The sequence below is a fragment of the Cebidichthys violaceus genome, unplaced genomic scaffold (genome assembly GCF_023349555.1).
Source record: "Cebidichthys violaceus isolate CVI_PGR_0920_01 unplaced genomic scaffold, fCebVio1.0.p SCAF_14, whole genome shotgun sequence".
In the NCBI taxonomy this organism is placed as follows: Eukaryota; Metazoa; Chordata; class Actinopteri; order Perciformes; family Stichaeidae; genus Cebidichthys; species Cebidichthys violaceus.
Window position 1 is genome coordinate 6,978,091 of NW_027176307.1, and position 15,903 is coordinate 6,993,993.

Below are 15,903 nucleotides of genomic sequence, written 5' to 3' on the forward strand. Positions count from 1 at the left end.
TCACGGTGAGTCATGTTTATTTCATTGTCCCTTTTATGGCACCGCTGTTCCCCTTTTAACCCCTCGCCTTCCTGCACGCAGCTAAATGTTCTGCCAGTACACGGGAGAGTAAGTTATAGAGGTAATAAATATTGGATGGCCTCAGCTTCGACTAGGGATGTGTGCTAATCTGTTTCAAGTGCAGGAGAGGGACTTTGCTTCGCTCTCGCTCTCATTAGTTTAGAGTTTCTGCTTCGAGTTCCTTTACGTCATTTTAAACAAAGTCAAAAATCATATTTGTAATGTAATTTCAAAAAAGAAAAAAACGTGTCCACTGGTGGGTCAGTTGGCTAAAGTGCACATCGTTCAATTGCTTTATTCTTGTTCAAATTTCAAAATGAAGTGACATGTTAAAAATAAACAAAAGAAAGCTCACTATGAAATATTCAAAAAATAGATCACAATCGTGGCCTCACCCTCATACATTGAACACATGTTTATGGTTTCAGAGCCATAGAAATAAACATCCACAGTAATATCTGAAAAGAATTAAACCACAAAAAAGCACTGTGTGTGTATACACATATATATATATATATATATATATATCAACCCTTATTTTCTAACCTGCGTGTGTTGTGGTATCCAGTTTGTTAACTAGCATTTAGTATTTATTATAGTCATTTGTAGACTTCAGTACATATTGGCTGTTCTGTAAGTGAGAACTGCTAAAAACCTTCCCATCAACCTCTCAGTGGTAATTGCAAATGCTTTTTATGTTGGCTCTCATATCTCCCATGAGGCATTACAAATTTAGAAACTGTGTCAACGTAAGCAATAAACATACCAGAGAATTAAACAACAGAGATGTGGAGGAAGACTATCACCCTTCAAATTAAAATGAAACTACTCAAAATGTATGATTTAAGTACATAATGAAAAAGTGAATTATTGATTTGCAACCATTTAGAGAGACATAGATGAAGTGTCCTGCAGTGCCATCTAACTGTGTTAAAAGGCCGTGGCTGTTTTGCAGTTGTTGCTCCTGCTTGTGTGGGAGCTCACTGACACTATGTCAAGCACAGTGAGGTACGTGATAAAGTATTAGACTCATCAGTTGTAGAAAATTAGGCAGAATTATAAATTTAGTTGGCCCTCTTATTTGTCAAAATATGTATTTCGTTTACTGGTCGTAGGGAGGACATTTTGCTGATGGAGTCTTGGGCTGAAGCAGCATATGTCACTAAAAGTAATGATAACTGTAGCATGCTGCTTCATGCTCCACGGCTCTATCCACAGGCAGCGTGTGAACTGACAGAGACTGATGTGGTGAGTTGGAGGCACGGCCGCGCGTCTGACAGGAGAGATAATAGCCAATAAGGCAACGCCACTGTGGATGATTGACAGGCTCCAGGGAAGGCCCCGCCTGCCGGCTCCCTTGGGGAAAGCCTCCTTTCACATACAAACCCTATGCAAACGTGTGTACACATGCACATACATACAAAACATTCACATTAATGACAGCCGGTTCACTATTCAGTGAATGCTCACAGTGAATTGCTTAAAGTAATTTAATGATTTGGATCACAGACAGAAAAGCTAATTTTATGGTCAAACGTAAAATGTGTCAGACAGACGGAAGAAAACAAATAACCCCAAACCCACACAGATGCAGAGTGATGCAAGTGTACCAAGGTACTGCTCTGCAGAATGGTGTAGAATATGAAACCGATACAATGCTTGCTGCCGTCACTTCTTATTCTGGCTCAGGATGGCAGCTGTCAGGCTGATGCAATAGTCGACATTCAGGAGACACACTGTCAAAGATGGTTTGATTGTTGATGGAAATAATGCAGACCGCGGATGACTCCATAATATCGTAATCCACAGTTACTGCCATTTAAAAAAGGATTCATGAACGCTCTGCCTACAGTCATTCTGTCAATACGTGACAGTATGAACGCACAGACCTCTGAAGATTCAGTGATGTCATCAGAACTGTGTCAGGATGTTTCCCCCAGCGGAGCACTATTTATTTTAAAGAGGTATTTTCCCACGGACATGCCTCAGATCTCTCTTTTTCCTGAAGTGCTGACAGGTTCTGCCTTTTGGCTTTCCATAGCAGCTATGAAACAAGTTTGTTTTAATGTTTTAAATTCTAATCGTGATGCTTGACCATCTTGCCCCTGCAGCTGAGCAATCTAAGTGATTTGAATGATGAATAATATGAACGTGATCATTTCTTGACTCACTCTTGAATCTCGGATGAGGCAGACTAACCCAAACACTAAGCCAGCTCAATGATTTGAGCAGATATAATAAATGTGGTTGAATCTTGGGTTCCAGCAATTTCAAAGAGATTCAGGAGATAGAGCGGGCTGTTCTTCACAGGGTTAGGGGTTCGATCCCCAGCTCCTCCTGCCACATGTAGAAGTGTCCTTTGACAGGTGTGGTGGAAAAAAAATCCTATACCCGCTTTGCATGAGTCTGCTAATGCTGAAATACATAATACCAAAAACCAGGTTGTCTTTTAAGTATTTATTCTCTGCGCAGAGAAGGTTCAATCATCACAACAGAATGCGTACAGTCTCAGTGAGGAAGAAACAAGAAAAAAGTGAACAAGCATTCTTTATACAGAATGAGCAACGGTGGGGGCCGATGGCCAACCTTACAGACATCTCGGTCTCAGACTTTTGGTCTCAGACTGATGGAACAACAAGTGAAAACAAACGGCCAGCAACCAAAACAAGCGGCCCAAAGGCCTTGGCATGGAACATTCTCATACAACACAGTTAGTTATCTATGTGAACAGGCAAGGGAGAATTATTCTTTTGCACAACAGAGACACGGTGAAGTTCAACAAAGTCCAGAGCAAAATGACTTATGCATGAATACATCATACTGAGTAGAAATATATACTACGTAAAAAATTACCATTACACAGGACACTGAACCCGAAATAGCTTCATACTGTAGATTCACCAATTAAAGGCAGTATTCAAATAACGGCCAAGTACGTACAAATAAAGGCCATTCAATAATAGATCGTGGAAAAAAACAAACTGTGTGGAATCAATTCTTTCAATCACTAAACTGCCTCACTTTAAGAACATGTGTAGACGGTCCTGAGTGATGAATTAGCGACCAGCCTTTCTAAACCGAATGTTATTTTCATGCAGACTGCAAGAGCAAATGGAAAGGCTGTGTCATTCTTGTTTATCTCAAGATTGGTTGAAAAGGCACAGTTTACTTGTTCACACACACACACACACACACACACACACACACACACACACACACACACACACACACACAGACACAGACACATAGTGAGTGTCCCCGTCACACTATGGAGCTAAATCCAGACCAACTCTCCTGTAGGCATTTCAATTCTGGCAGTTTGAAATTAATTTTGATCCGGAAGTTCTAGGTCTCAGTATTTGAATTTACATACTGAGACTGATGTAAATATTAAGAGACATTTTCTTTTGCTCTCCTAACATGAATTAGGATGGTGTACATTGAGAGGATGAGTAAAAGACTGAGATGTCCTCCTTCAGTCCCTGTCTCTCTGTGATTCCACACACCCCTTCTGCTCTTAATGGTCCACTATCAGTAATAGGAGTGCAGTCACCACATCCCTATCTTACTCCCTCTCTCTCTTGCAAACTCATCCTCGACCCCCACCTCCTCACTCCAGTGTTCGCTCCGCACAATTGCCCCAGTTGATGGGATTGGACCTCAGGCGACTGCCCCCATTCTTCAGACACCCTCCATCTCGCCCTCGTTCACCACTGCCATTCACACCACCCCCCTGTTGACACTCCAAACCTCATCACTCACTCCATGGAGGCTCCACCATCGGCAGCCAATAAGGAGATTCAGTGACACACGTACACACACACACACACACACACACACACACACACACACACACACACACACACACACACACACACACACACAAACATGATGAAAAACACACCAAAGGTGACAGGGACTAACTTGTCTCAGCCAGTGGCCAGAAGAGAGCCCTGGGCCTTGTCTACACTGAATGACAATTTACCTGTCCGAAGTTCTTACATCACTCTCACATGCTTGAATAAAATAAAGAAATTTGATCCACTTATTTCTATGTGTGTGTATATTAAACACCAGCTAACTTAGCTATTTAGTGAAGGTTTTGTGTACATGTGTTGTCCTCCAAAGTGGTGCTAAAGTAAAAAGACACACTGCAGGGTACACTATTGAAAGAGTATTGCCAGTCCACCCTGTAGAATGTGTCTTGTGTACATTGTCGACAGTCTGATCAGAAGGTACTGCTAAAGAAAAGGGCAGGAACTCATCAAATGGATTGCAAATTCCATGGAAATCCCCCGTACACCTTTCACAGTATGTCATAAGAGTGTAGGAGTTTCACACATGTATATAATGTCCTCATGGCAGCATGGGTGGCACTAGAGGAAAGTCAGGGAATAATCATAATTATTGGAACTCATCCTCTCTACCTTCTCGTACACCAGGAGTTATCGAACGTTTTTTACTCAAGTCCAAAGTGTTGGACAGACAGACGTCCACTCTGTCCCTAGAGCTGTACAAACGGAGAGGCTAAAAACACAGACATCATCCTATCCTCCGCTGAGTCTCTCAGACAAGTTCACTGGGTTTTGCCGACGCACATCAGCCAATAAGTCGCCTGAAACACAAAGTCAACTCGTTGACCTGCTCCCTGTGCAGGTCTGTTAGTATGACCAGTCCACTGAAGCTAATCACAGTGTCTCACATAATGTAGAAGCTGACCATACATGTGCCTGTACCATAGTGAGTCATCTCCGTCGCATTCTTCTAAGTCTGCCTCCTTTCTCTCCGCAGCAGATTCTATTGCCGGAACATGTTTGAAGTTGGGAAGGGTTTACTTTATTTATGTGCTTTGTAAATATTGCAATACGATGAGCATGTACTATAAGTGATGATGATTTCTGAACTCTAAACGTCATGTTTTTTTTTCAGCAGGAAGTCTTTCAAGAATCTTTGAAATGGCAATTCTTAGTTACTAATTTAAAAAGCCTTTCTTTGGGGAATATTGCAGGAATCTTCTGACTGTAGAACTCTGAGAGAGTGTTGGATTTGTGGTGGTATTCCTCTGCTTTGGGGGGGGGGGGTAAAGAGAGAGTGGGGTTTGGTGGGTGTGCTGAGTTATTAGGTGCAGTAATAAGGGTTATCAGTGCTAGAATCACAAGCCACAGGGACAGCTCTTCACTGCCGGTCTTAACACACACTGTCACCTCGTTTCTCTGGAGAGCCATTGGAAGTACCTCTGTCTCTCTCTCCCTCCATCTGCCACTCTCCCGCCGTCTCTGTCTCCCAAACTCTCTCTGCTTTTATTTTCCCCGTCTCGTCTCTTTCTCTTTTTCCCTCGCGGTCTCTCCTTCCATCTCTCGCTTGCTTTTGTTCTAGACTCTTGCTTCCTCCGTGTCACTTCTGTTTATGTTTATCTCTCTCTTTTGTCTCTCTTTGTCACTCTTCCCTCCTCCGTCTGTGCTCGCAGACGTAAAAGACAGTCTCAGACAGGTTGTCCGCCGCGGCTCTGCAAGGTTACGCGAAACACAAGATGAGAAAAGAAGTGTCAGGGTGACAATGCACTTCAACTTCTTGGATATGTCATGTGACATCTTGAAAGTTGTCATGAAGAGGACACACACACATATATATATATATATATATATATATATATATATATATATATATATATATATATATATATATATATAGAAATATATATTATTTCTACCAAATCTCCCTCAACATGAGCCTGTCTAACATTGCTGCCTGCCTTTAAAGAGTCACATCAGCCGTGGTGCTCCAAATTTCCTTGACATGTGATGGCTCACCATTGAGCTTTAAGCAGCAGAGTTGCATGGTTAGTGTTTGCCTGATGTCGGGAAGCAGTGAAGCACATTGTTCTTGTTGGGCTGCGTCAGGCTAACCGCGCTGCTCAAACTGTTATTAGCAAATGATGCTAATTTCTCACTTAGTGGAGGGAGGAAAAGAGAATGGATTATGACACAGAGCGGGAGAGAGAGGGTGAGAGGAGGCACGGCTGTTCAGATTCTGTTAAATGCATTGTGTGGGATGACGCCGCAACCTTGGATGACTTTGGTTCCTGAGGGTGTCACGCAGACAACAATAGCTAAAAGCACAAGTTAGCTTTCTATGTTTAGGTCTGGAACTTCAGGCTTGTTTATCTGCAGATGTAGTGCAAACATGCAGTTGATGCGTTGGACGTCCCCACGGATTGAGTTCACTTCACCAGAGAAAAAAAAGTCTCCTTCAGTTGCCCAGCTAGCGTCCGTGTGCAGCGAGCTTATGGGCTCACAGCCGTACAGCTGTAACATCTCCAGCTGAAGTTTGTGTTTTGCCACAATGATCACAATACGTCCGGTCTTTAATCCTGTCATTTAACTCATCTGATTTCCCTCCACATGCTTTAAGCATTTTGCCTCCCACAGTAATGAGGGACAGTGTGACATCCTGTGCTGATCTTAAGGAGCTCTGTGAGGTGACAGCGCTCTCCTCTCCAAGGCCCTTGGGGTCAGACTGGGGAGCGAGCTCAAGCAGCATGGGTGTGTACGGCGAGGGGGAGCGGAAGTGAATGGGAGCTGATAATGAAGGAGATAATTGCTTCCAGTGGATTTTGAAATCGAAACCCGAGCCCCCAGAGCACACAAATGGAATATTGATGACTATGGCGAAAATAGGGGAAAATGACCCCGCTCTATGATCGATTAGAAAGCCACAGATCTGCACAGAACATGTCTCAACAGGCAATGCATTTCCCCTGCTTTTTATGGATTCGTATGCACTTACCTCGGGTTTAATATTGCTGAGGTTCACAAATATTACATTATATCAATTTGCTCTCTCTATTATTCATAGCAACAATGTTTTATTGATAGTCTTCCTCAGCTCCACAACAACTTTGTAATTGCACAATTTTAATTAATACACATAGGAGAGTCAAACACACCATAGACTGATAGCCTTTTATTCCAGTATTAGTATTTAGTGGAAAAATAAATGGTAAATCATTAGAGATAGAAGTTAAGAAGGAAACAGGGAAGCTGGGTGTTGTATTTTCTACAAGGAAAATGCAGTATTATAAAGATTTGTCAATCTTCAAGGGGACCAATAATTTTAGGGCTTTTTAGTAAAATAAGAACCCACTCTTACACTTCCAGACTGCAAGATGTGGGCACATTCGTCTCTGATCTCATCCAGTCCACTACCCCTAGACCAGATATCAGGAGCAGGCTGGGTAGTGGAACAACCTCGGGTCTCTTATACTGGCCCTCTTCCCTCTCTTCCTGACGCGGTCACACTGCCCTCGGTGGTGCTTGGTCTGGCGGGGTGGATGAAAGATAGAGTTGGCAGTGATCGTGTAGAAGTCTGCTGCATTTAAACCAATCCCTGTGCTCCATTCTCCGATGTTGAGGCTATCTCCGTCATAATCCATAAATGCTCCGGTAACAAAGGCCAACGTCAGGCCGAATGTCGGCTAACATCCACATGCTAACATGCTCACAATGGCAATACACACTACTTAGCAGACACTTTTTATGATGATCTTAGAATTAGCTAAGCATTTGCCATTTAGCACTAAAATAAAGTAGAAATGAGGCTGATGATATCGTTAGTTTAGCAGATATGTGCTCACAAATTCAATGTTGGCCAGCTTATGGCGCTAGGTCAGGAGGATTCTTTAGGAATATATATATATACATTTATATATGTGTATATACGTATATATATATATATATATATATATATATATATATATAGTATTTCCTCAGTTTTTCCTCAGTAATTTTGACAATGATGCAGGAACAATATTATATGGATGAAGGATCTGAAGGATTCTCATGCAGTGAATGCTTGTTCAGCTTCTATGCATGAAATCAGTTGAGATGGAGGATTCCTTGTATTCTCCTATGTATATTTTGTTGCCTCTCTGTGTTGCGCTGTCCCAGTGATAATAATGGGTTTCTATTTATTCCCCTGGCACATGGATGAGGGCTTTCACAGGGCCTTTGTTACCTCCCATACTGTTTCCTCTTGTCTCTGTGTTGCACAGAGACATGAGTTTGACGCCGAGGGGAGAATTTGTCCGTGCCCGGAATCGGCAGCCCATCATCCCACAGCCCCACTCCACTTCCCTTTTGTTTCTCTCTCAATGTTCTCATTCTCATTTTTTCCCTGCTTCTGTATCTTTCTTCCAGCCCCACAACACTGCTCCCTCATGTTTACATATAGCCTGATCCAAAACAACAAACCGAAGCTGTACAGCCTGCAGCCCGTATGCGTCTCTCTCTTCTGCTTTCTCATCTCTCTCTTCTGCTTGTTCTCCTTTCACTCGCGGCCCCCATGACTCCTGAGTACACATAAGAAAATTCAGGACGCAGAGGAAATGAAATGTCACGCTGAAAATTGTATTGTTGGCAGATAATGACATAGTTACTGTTACTAAATGCCATGGCGGTTAGCTGGTGTGGTTTGTTGGCAGGGCTTTTTCTGAAGGTTGCAATTTGTGAAAGGTGCTGCTTGAACTCTGTGTTATCATACAGCCCTACGCTTGAGTCCGTGGTGCTGTAACCAACTTAACACACGCTGTAATACAATTGACAGTGAGTATGACCTTGTCTCTAATCGCTTCACCCAGACCCATGCTGACCAGAGCTTGTCATACCACCTTTAAAGAGGCAGCAGGAGAAGTGACAATTATTTCACCACACATCAGAAAGAAACACTACTCCTCTCATCCACTCTTTCTTTCTCGTAGAGTCCTTACTTTCCCTCAACCCAGCAATTTTATTTTTGCTCTCTCAGTCTCTCCGTCCATCCCTGAGTCCCCCCCCCCCCCCCCCCCCCCCTTTCTGTCTGGAGCTGTCTCACCTTACTCTTGGTGTCAATCTAAAAAATGGGCTCAGGAAGTCACTTTGCAACAGCGGAGTGATATAAAACTGTAAATTCCGGCTAAGTTTGATTTATGCGTACCATTAGCGGGGAATAGTGTTCCATCATAAGTAGTCGGTCTGTCTGGAGGCCGTATGCGAAACCCAAACCCGCGGTCGTACAGATAGGATTTTATGATGTGAACTGAATGATGGGATTATCATAGCTGTAATTATGGCGAGCAGAGCATTGTGTGTGTGCTTGTTACCTTCTCTGCAGCATCCAGTGGGTCTCATGTTTACTGAGGCTGCTTCATGACTGATGCGGGGCTGTTTTCTTGTTTTTAATAATGCAATAATGAATGTGACAATGACTGCTGGGCTCTCGTCGTCATGGCGTACATAACCAAGGAAAGACATATTGAATTGTATTTGAATTTTAATTGAATCCTCAGGTGGTTAATGTCAGTGGGGAAAATGTAACGCTTACCTTCTCTGACTGCCATGAAAAGTATACCCATCCTAAAATCAGCATTTCTTCTCTTGTGGTTTCAGCGAGGGAGGAGAACGTGGCCACGTTCCGGGGCTCGGAGTACTTCTGCTACGACCTGTCGCAGAACCCTATTCAGAGCAGCAGCGACGAGATCACACTGTCCTTCAAGACCTGGCAACGTAACGGCCTCCTCCTCCACACGGGGAAATCCGCAGACTATGTCAACCTGGCACTAAAAGACGGGGCCGTCTCCCTCGTCATCAATCTGGGCTCCGGGGCCTTTGAGGCCATCGTGGAGCCAGTCAATGGAAAATTCAACGACAACGCCTGGCACGACATCAAAGTGACACGCAACCTGAGACAGGTAATCGGGGGTAGCAGTGATGGACGGAGTTTGGAGACAGGTGGACTTTTCTTTCGCTTTAGATTACCTGCTTCCAGGAGCTTTTGAGAGAGAGCCGGCGTTAAGAATGTCACCTTGTTCTGATTGGTTGCCATTCCATCGCCACAGTTCAGATACATTATTGAGATAGATCTCATTATACTTTTGGTTGTCTTTAGAATTACATGAATTCAATTTCATTTGATATCATTGTTCAACTTCTTTTCAGCTCAATGAATAGTAAAAAAAAAAACAGCAGTTCTGTCTGATGTGATTGATAGCTAAGTCAAGGCACCGTTATTCCAGGTGTTTTCCTCTGTCCTGTTTATCAGCTTATTGAACTTGAGTTCCCTGTGTCCTCAAATTAAAGTGATCTGATGATTCTATTTTGCTTCACTCTCCCCTAAGCTGACACTTCTATCAGGCGCTGTCGCTATCTCCCGGCTTTCAGAAACAGTTTTTTATGCTTGTGGAGAATATAGACTTTCACTTTAAAGCCAGGCAGAGAGTGTTTGCCTTTGAGCCGTTCATTAATGCAGTATTTATAGCTCAGATGATCAGGGTGCTTTTTATAGATACTTCCATCAAAGATGTGCATCTGTTGTACATAAGCAGAATTTGTTACTTGACAGATATTGTTTACCATTTTCTTAATGTGATTTAAAATTAGCTTGTATTGCAGTCGGATGGAGCTAGTATGAATCGGGGCTGTCTGCAGGAGGCTGTAGGAAGAGAGAACAGAATAATGAGAGCCAGTGCTGTATGGAGGTGGGGCTGGCTGCAAAAGTATGGACTTGTTCATTGTCTTGGTCGACCTTTTAGTTTGTCTGCAAGGTGAGACAGCATTTAGTGCTCTCAGAGCAGCACAACAAGTAAGTGCCGATTTCCTGACCCTCGCTGGCAGTAAGCTTTTGCCCCACAGGTTGGTAAATAGGTGTAGGGGAAAATCCCAACAGGATAACACAGTTTAGTAGGTTAGAAGCTAAGAGCCAAGGGCTGCTTGCCTGCTTTCTTTCTACCACTATCATTTTCTTTCCTCTTTGAAAGCAAGTCTAGACTAAGGGTGAAAAAACACTACATGTTCTGTCGGGGTTTAAGCCATCCTACACAAATGTGATGTGGAAGTCCCTGACTCACCTACTGCACCTCTCTTTGGTTGTCCTGCAGGACTCTGGTGTAGAACATTTGTCTATGATGGCAAGCTGGCTCTTTATTACTGCAGCCACATCTCTGATAAATCATGTAGTATTTTTTTCACCCTAACACTAACTCATCCATGATATAAGTCATTTTTACTACTAACCGATATCTAACCAACTAATGTACTAACTAACATCCTAATTCTTCATCGTTGCTTTTGGTTTTTGTTTTCTGTCCATCCTTATTAACAACCTTTTTTGTTCACTATTCTTTTGATTTCCTTTCTTCCCCTTTTTCTGGAAAGCAATCAGGCATTGGACACGCTATGGTAAACAAACTACATTGTCTGGTAGATATCATTCTTATTGTCTTTTTTTTGGGTTTGCCGTGTGTTCCCTCCCCCTCTCTTCTTTTATTCGTTCTCTTTGAGTTCCATCCTAGACACTCTTATCAAAAAATGAGGAGATGGGTTTGTATTACCAGGCAATTCTTTCTTCGCTTCTTCTCAATTTCCTCCCTGACCTGCCAACAACCTCCTTCTTTTCCCCACAATCCCCCATCCTGTTTTTTTTCACTTTGGCTTTTACTTTTTTCTCTATGTTTCTTCCACATTACTGCAGATTTACAACAACAAAAAAATGTAACTCTTTGCCTTTGTCAAGGCAACTTACTTTTTATTTAATTTTTTTCACACAAAAAGTCCCCATTTTTTGTGAGGACTGTCGTCCAGAACTGACAGAAGCTTGCCACAATCCCAAAGATGGTGACCTCGACACCGAGCCCTCAAGGAGACCAAAAAATGGCAACCCTTAACCTTCATTGCGGGAGCTCTGACAGTTGTTTCCAACTCACTATGGCGCATGGCATGCCCACACCTCATTGACCTCTCACCTCCCAAACTCATATAACCTCACCCCTGTCACCCAAAATAACCACTAACACTCTAATTCACTCACCCACCTATCAGTGTATCACTCACTCTGCCCTCCCTGTGTGTGTTTGTAGCATGCTGGTGAAAGTGGTGTTGGTGTGTTGTGGCTAACCTTGATCACCCTTACCCCTGGGCCCATACGCACAACATCTTTAAGAATAAGCATACTGATCTAGGATTATCGGTCTGGTCCTTTGACATTGAAAATGTGACCGTGACACCTGAGCTCAACCTGATCAGAGATCAGCATCAGCTATTCTCAAAGTGTGTTTGAATATGGGTCTCGATTGTGCATGAGCCTCTGCGCCTGTGTGGCCTGCTCCAGCTGTGAATGGCACCATTGATCCACTTACTCCCTTACATGTCCAACTCAATGTGGTTAATTTGCCGTCTGACAGTGATGACCTTGGTTTGCACATTGATGTGGTGTGAAAAGCCTCCCTTTGTTTTGCATGTGCGTGGATATATAGATGTAAATGTCTGCAAGAGAGGGGAGAATGTGAGATGGATGGTGTGAGAATGAGTGTGTGTCAGAGTGTAGGCGTGCGTGCGGACGTCTTGTGTGTGTGTGTGAGCTGACATGCGTGTGTACAGTATATGTGTGTGTCTGCAGTTACCAGATAAATCCCGAAACCTAAGACAAGTGCAATCAATTTGTCCTTGGTTTGAACATTGTACTAACCCTCCCCCAACCTGAAGTTTCAGAACCAAACCTATGATCCATTCTCTTACCCCATCAAAGATAAAGAAAATATGCCTCTGCCATATTTTCTTTACCTGTCCTGTGAATCCTATGGCAAAAATTCCATTAACGAAATCCAAACGCTGTCTGGTCCAAAACAATCGCATCAAGGTACCAAAGGATTCTGTAAAGCAACCTACAGTGTGGGGACCTAAAGACAAGCTCAAAGAGCTCATTTCCAATGCAGACCAAGGAAGGAGGTGTGTTTTAGACACAGCACGGGATCGAATCCCAGAGTGTAATGGCTCGGCTTTGGCTATGTGTTGCCCCTCAACAGGTGACTATCTCCGTTGATGGGATCCTCACCACCACTGGCTACACCCAGGAAGACTACACCATGCTGGGCTCAGATGATTTCTTCTACGTGGGTGGGAGCCCCAGCACTGCGGACCTGCCCGGATCTCCAGTTAGCAACAATTTCATGGGTTGCCTCCGAGAGGTAGGACCGACTCAGATGAATACCGAGTGAACAGGTGCATGACTCGTGTAGTATGTGGGTTGGTCATTCCCAATGCTGTATCTGCATTTGATTTTTCATGTTTCTGGACTGTGGTTGTCATGCATAAATGTGCAGCCACATAAGACCACTTTAGTATTCACTTAGCCAGCACAGCTGATTTAGTTATGGACAAAAAAAATAATCATAAGGGAAAGGAGAATGAAATAAAATTGCATTATCAATTAAAGCTGCTGAGTTTGCAGAGGAGGTATCAAACTTTCAATATTCCCTGGCCTAATCTAATTCATAACACTTACTGCAGTTTGTGTGTGAGAAAATATCCCAAAATTGCTTCTGTCACATGTAATTTGCAGTATCAGCTTGAAAGTGCCTCTAAAACGCCTCCCAATGGGCAGCAATCTGAGAGAAGTATTTGCCTATGATGAAATAGGAAAAAGCCTTGTTGTTTAGGGATGTTTATAATGGATTGGCTGGCCCTCTGAGCTTTTGAGCAGAGCAAAAAATATATATATATAAGTGCCCCGTTATTTACATTTTGCTCACCATTACTTATCGTGGAGCAAGTACTGACAATAAAGGGAGGACCGGTGGCTCCTCCGAGCTGTAAAAGAGTCTGCATTGATTTCTGCAGCTTAGCAGCAATCTCAGAAATAGAATTATGCTTTTATTTGAGTGCAAGTCTGTGTCCTTGTTTAGGAGCTGCAGTATGGAACGTTGCTTTAGTTGGAATGTACACATCATATTCTCATTGTCAGTGATTTTATCTTGCTGATTAAGAAGTATTTTGGAGAATGGCATTGTATATGGGTTGATCATACATGTGGTCCTCTGTACCTACGCACCCTTAGACGTTTTTTTTTCTATCCTAAACAGCTGTTTTACAGGGTCACAAGCAATATAATAAATTACAATAATCAACAGATCATATAACGTAGGCAAATCCAGAACTATTAAAAAAAAATTGATTCTCCATGTTTTTATCCTGTGAAGGAACTGGTTGGAGTGTCTATTGGATCAGATATCAACCAAAGAAATGCCTCCTATTACATTTATCAGTGCTTGCACCGGACACCAAACATTAGCATTAAGTTAATTGGAGCTGTGCTTTCAACACCTCTGTCTCACCCCTATCCGATAATGCTGGATGCACACAACAATCCACAAGATTCTGATAGCATGTCGACTATAATCAATCACGGTTAGAATTTTGCTGCCACAAGCTCTACAGGCCAAATACGTTTTGTCTTCAACCGTGGAAACGGAACATGTTAGTTCACAGTTTAATTTGCGTGGCATCTCAAAAATGTGTGCAAACACTAACAAATACAATTACTGTACATTAGAGCACTACAGTTCATTATTGACCATCGAAACAGCAAACGACAAAACGATCTTGTGAAACACTGTTCGATACTTCCTGATCAAAATCTTATTAAAAGACAGCAAGAGCCACAGAAATGATGACAAAGAGACAACTCTCACAAGCAGCTGAGTCATCAGCCTTATGAACAGTGCTTTTATAAGCCTGAGTTAAACGGAACAAGTTGGACTGGCAACCAACTGAACATACCAAACTGAGATCAGGATCCGCCCTGAACGACACAGCACTTTGAACGTCAATGCTTTCACTTACTGATGATGTACATACCAAGTGCACTGATTTAAACACAAAGATAATAAATCCAGTTGATTTAATCATGGCTACATACATTCATATAATATTTACGTGGCATCTCAACACCGTTCTTAATATTTTTTAACTTAACTATAGGGACATTAATATTAGTCTTAGACGGGCCGATGTGTTTCCTTCCATCACAACCTTCTCAATGTTGACAAGAGACAGTTAGTCTTGTGATAAGCTGCCAAGCTCTAACACACCTTTCATTTAGCCAAGTTAGCTTCCATCAGACCACTATACACTCCACTTCATCTTGTTTTGAGGTTACACACACACACGCACGCACGCACGCACGCACGCACGCACGCACGCACGCACGCACGCACGCACACACACACACACACACACACACACACACACACACACACAGCCACGTTTGGGCTAAGAGAAAGTCACCTTGTCTGCATTGTTTTATGTTTCGACTGAGGCTGCGGTTCCCCCAGTCATTACCACATTGGCTAATGCATATCTGGTCCACCCTCAAACTGCGGTGGCCCTTTCCCTCTGTCACAGACACAGATACAGTGCATACATTTCTAGCACTGACCCAGCCATCCCTGTGCTCAGTTGCCCGAGGCTCCGTGAATAAATAGATAACATTCACAGAGCTTTGGCTTGACTTTGTGTACCTGTGATCATTAACAGCCTAGCTGTGTTTGCATGGTGGGAGGGTTTGTTGATTCGCCATTCTGGACCGTCATGGATTTGCTGAAGCTTTTTCTTGAAGCTAGTGAAGCATTGCTTTTTAGCGAAGGAATACGTTATTAATCTGTGAACACAGAGTTATAAAAACTTTATTTATGAATAATTTGTATTTGATCCCCCCACCGGTGGGTTAGCTCATACTCGGTGAGAGGGTGCAGAGAGTTGTTTGGACACCTTGTTGTTCTGTACCGTGATGCAGTTCATATAAAGTCCTGCTTGGTGCAGCTTTAACGCATTAATGTCAAGAGTTTTCATCATGGGCCGTGCTGCAGATGCAGTCGTGTTCTCTGTGTGCTTCCATTATTATCCAAACAAGTGTGACTCATTTTGAGTTGGCCCTTGAGAGAGAGTGTTTGGTGGACAGAATCATGGAGGTGATTCACCATGTGGTTGGGTAGTGGTAGTATTGTGCGATCCTCGACTGTTCATCATACGTTGCTCC

At 42.9% G+C, this 15,903-nt stretch overlaps 1 protein-coding gene across 7 annotated transcripts in view; it reads left to right on the forward strand.

Moving 5' to 3' along the window:
• The window catches only part of nrxn3b (neurexin 3b), a 273,391-nt gene that overhangs the window by 57,092 nt on the left and 200,396 nt on the right, over nucleotides 1–15,903 (forward strand). For 6 of the 7 annotated variants that reach the window (XM_068708636.1, XM_068708639.1, XM_068708638.1 and 3 more), the window contains exons 5-7: nucleotides 9,483–9,784; nucleotides 11,247–11,270; nucleotides 12,893–13,054. In XM_068708636.1, the coding sequence (XP_068564737.1) occupies nucleotides 9,483–9,784; nucleotides 11,247–11,270; nucleotides 12,893–13,054 (488 nt within the window). The remainder of the gene's footprint in view (nucleotides 1–9,482; nucleotides 9,785–11,246; nucleotides 11,271–12,892; nucleotides 13,055–15,903) is intronic. The other variant, XM_068708637.1, reaches the window with a different exon arrangement.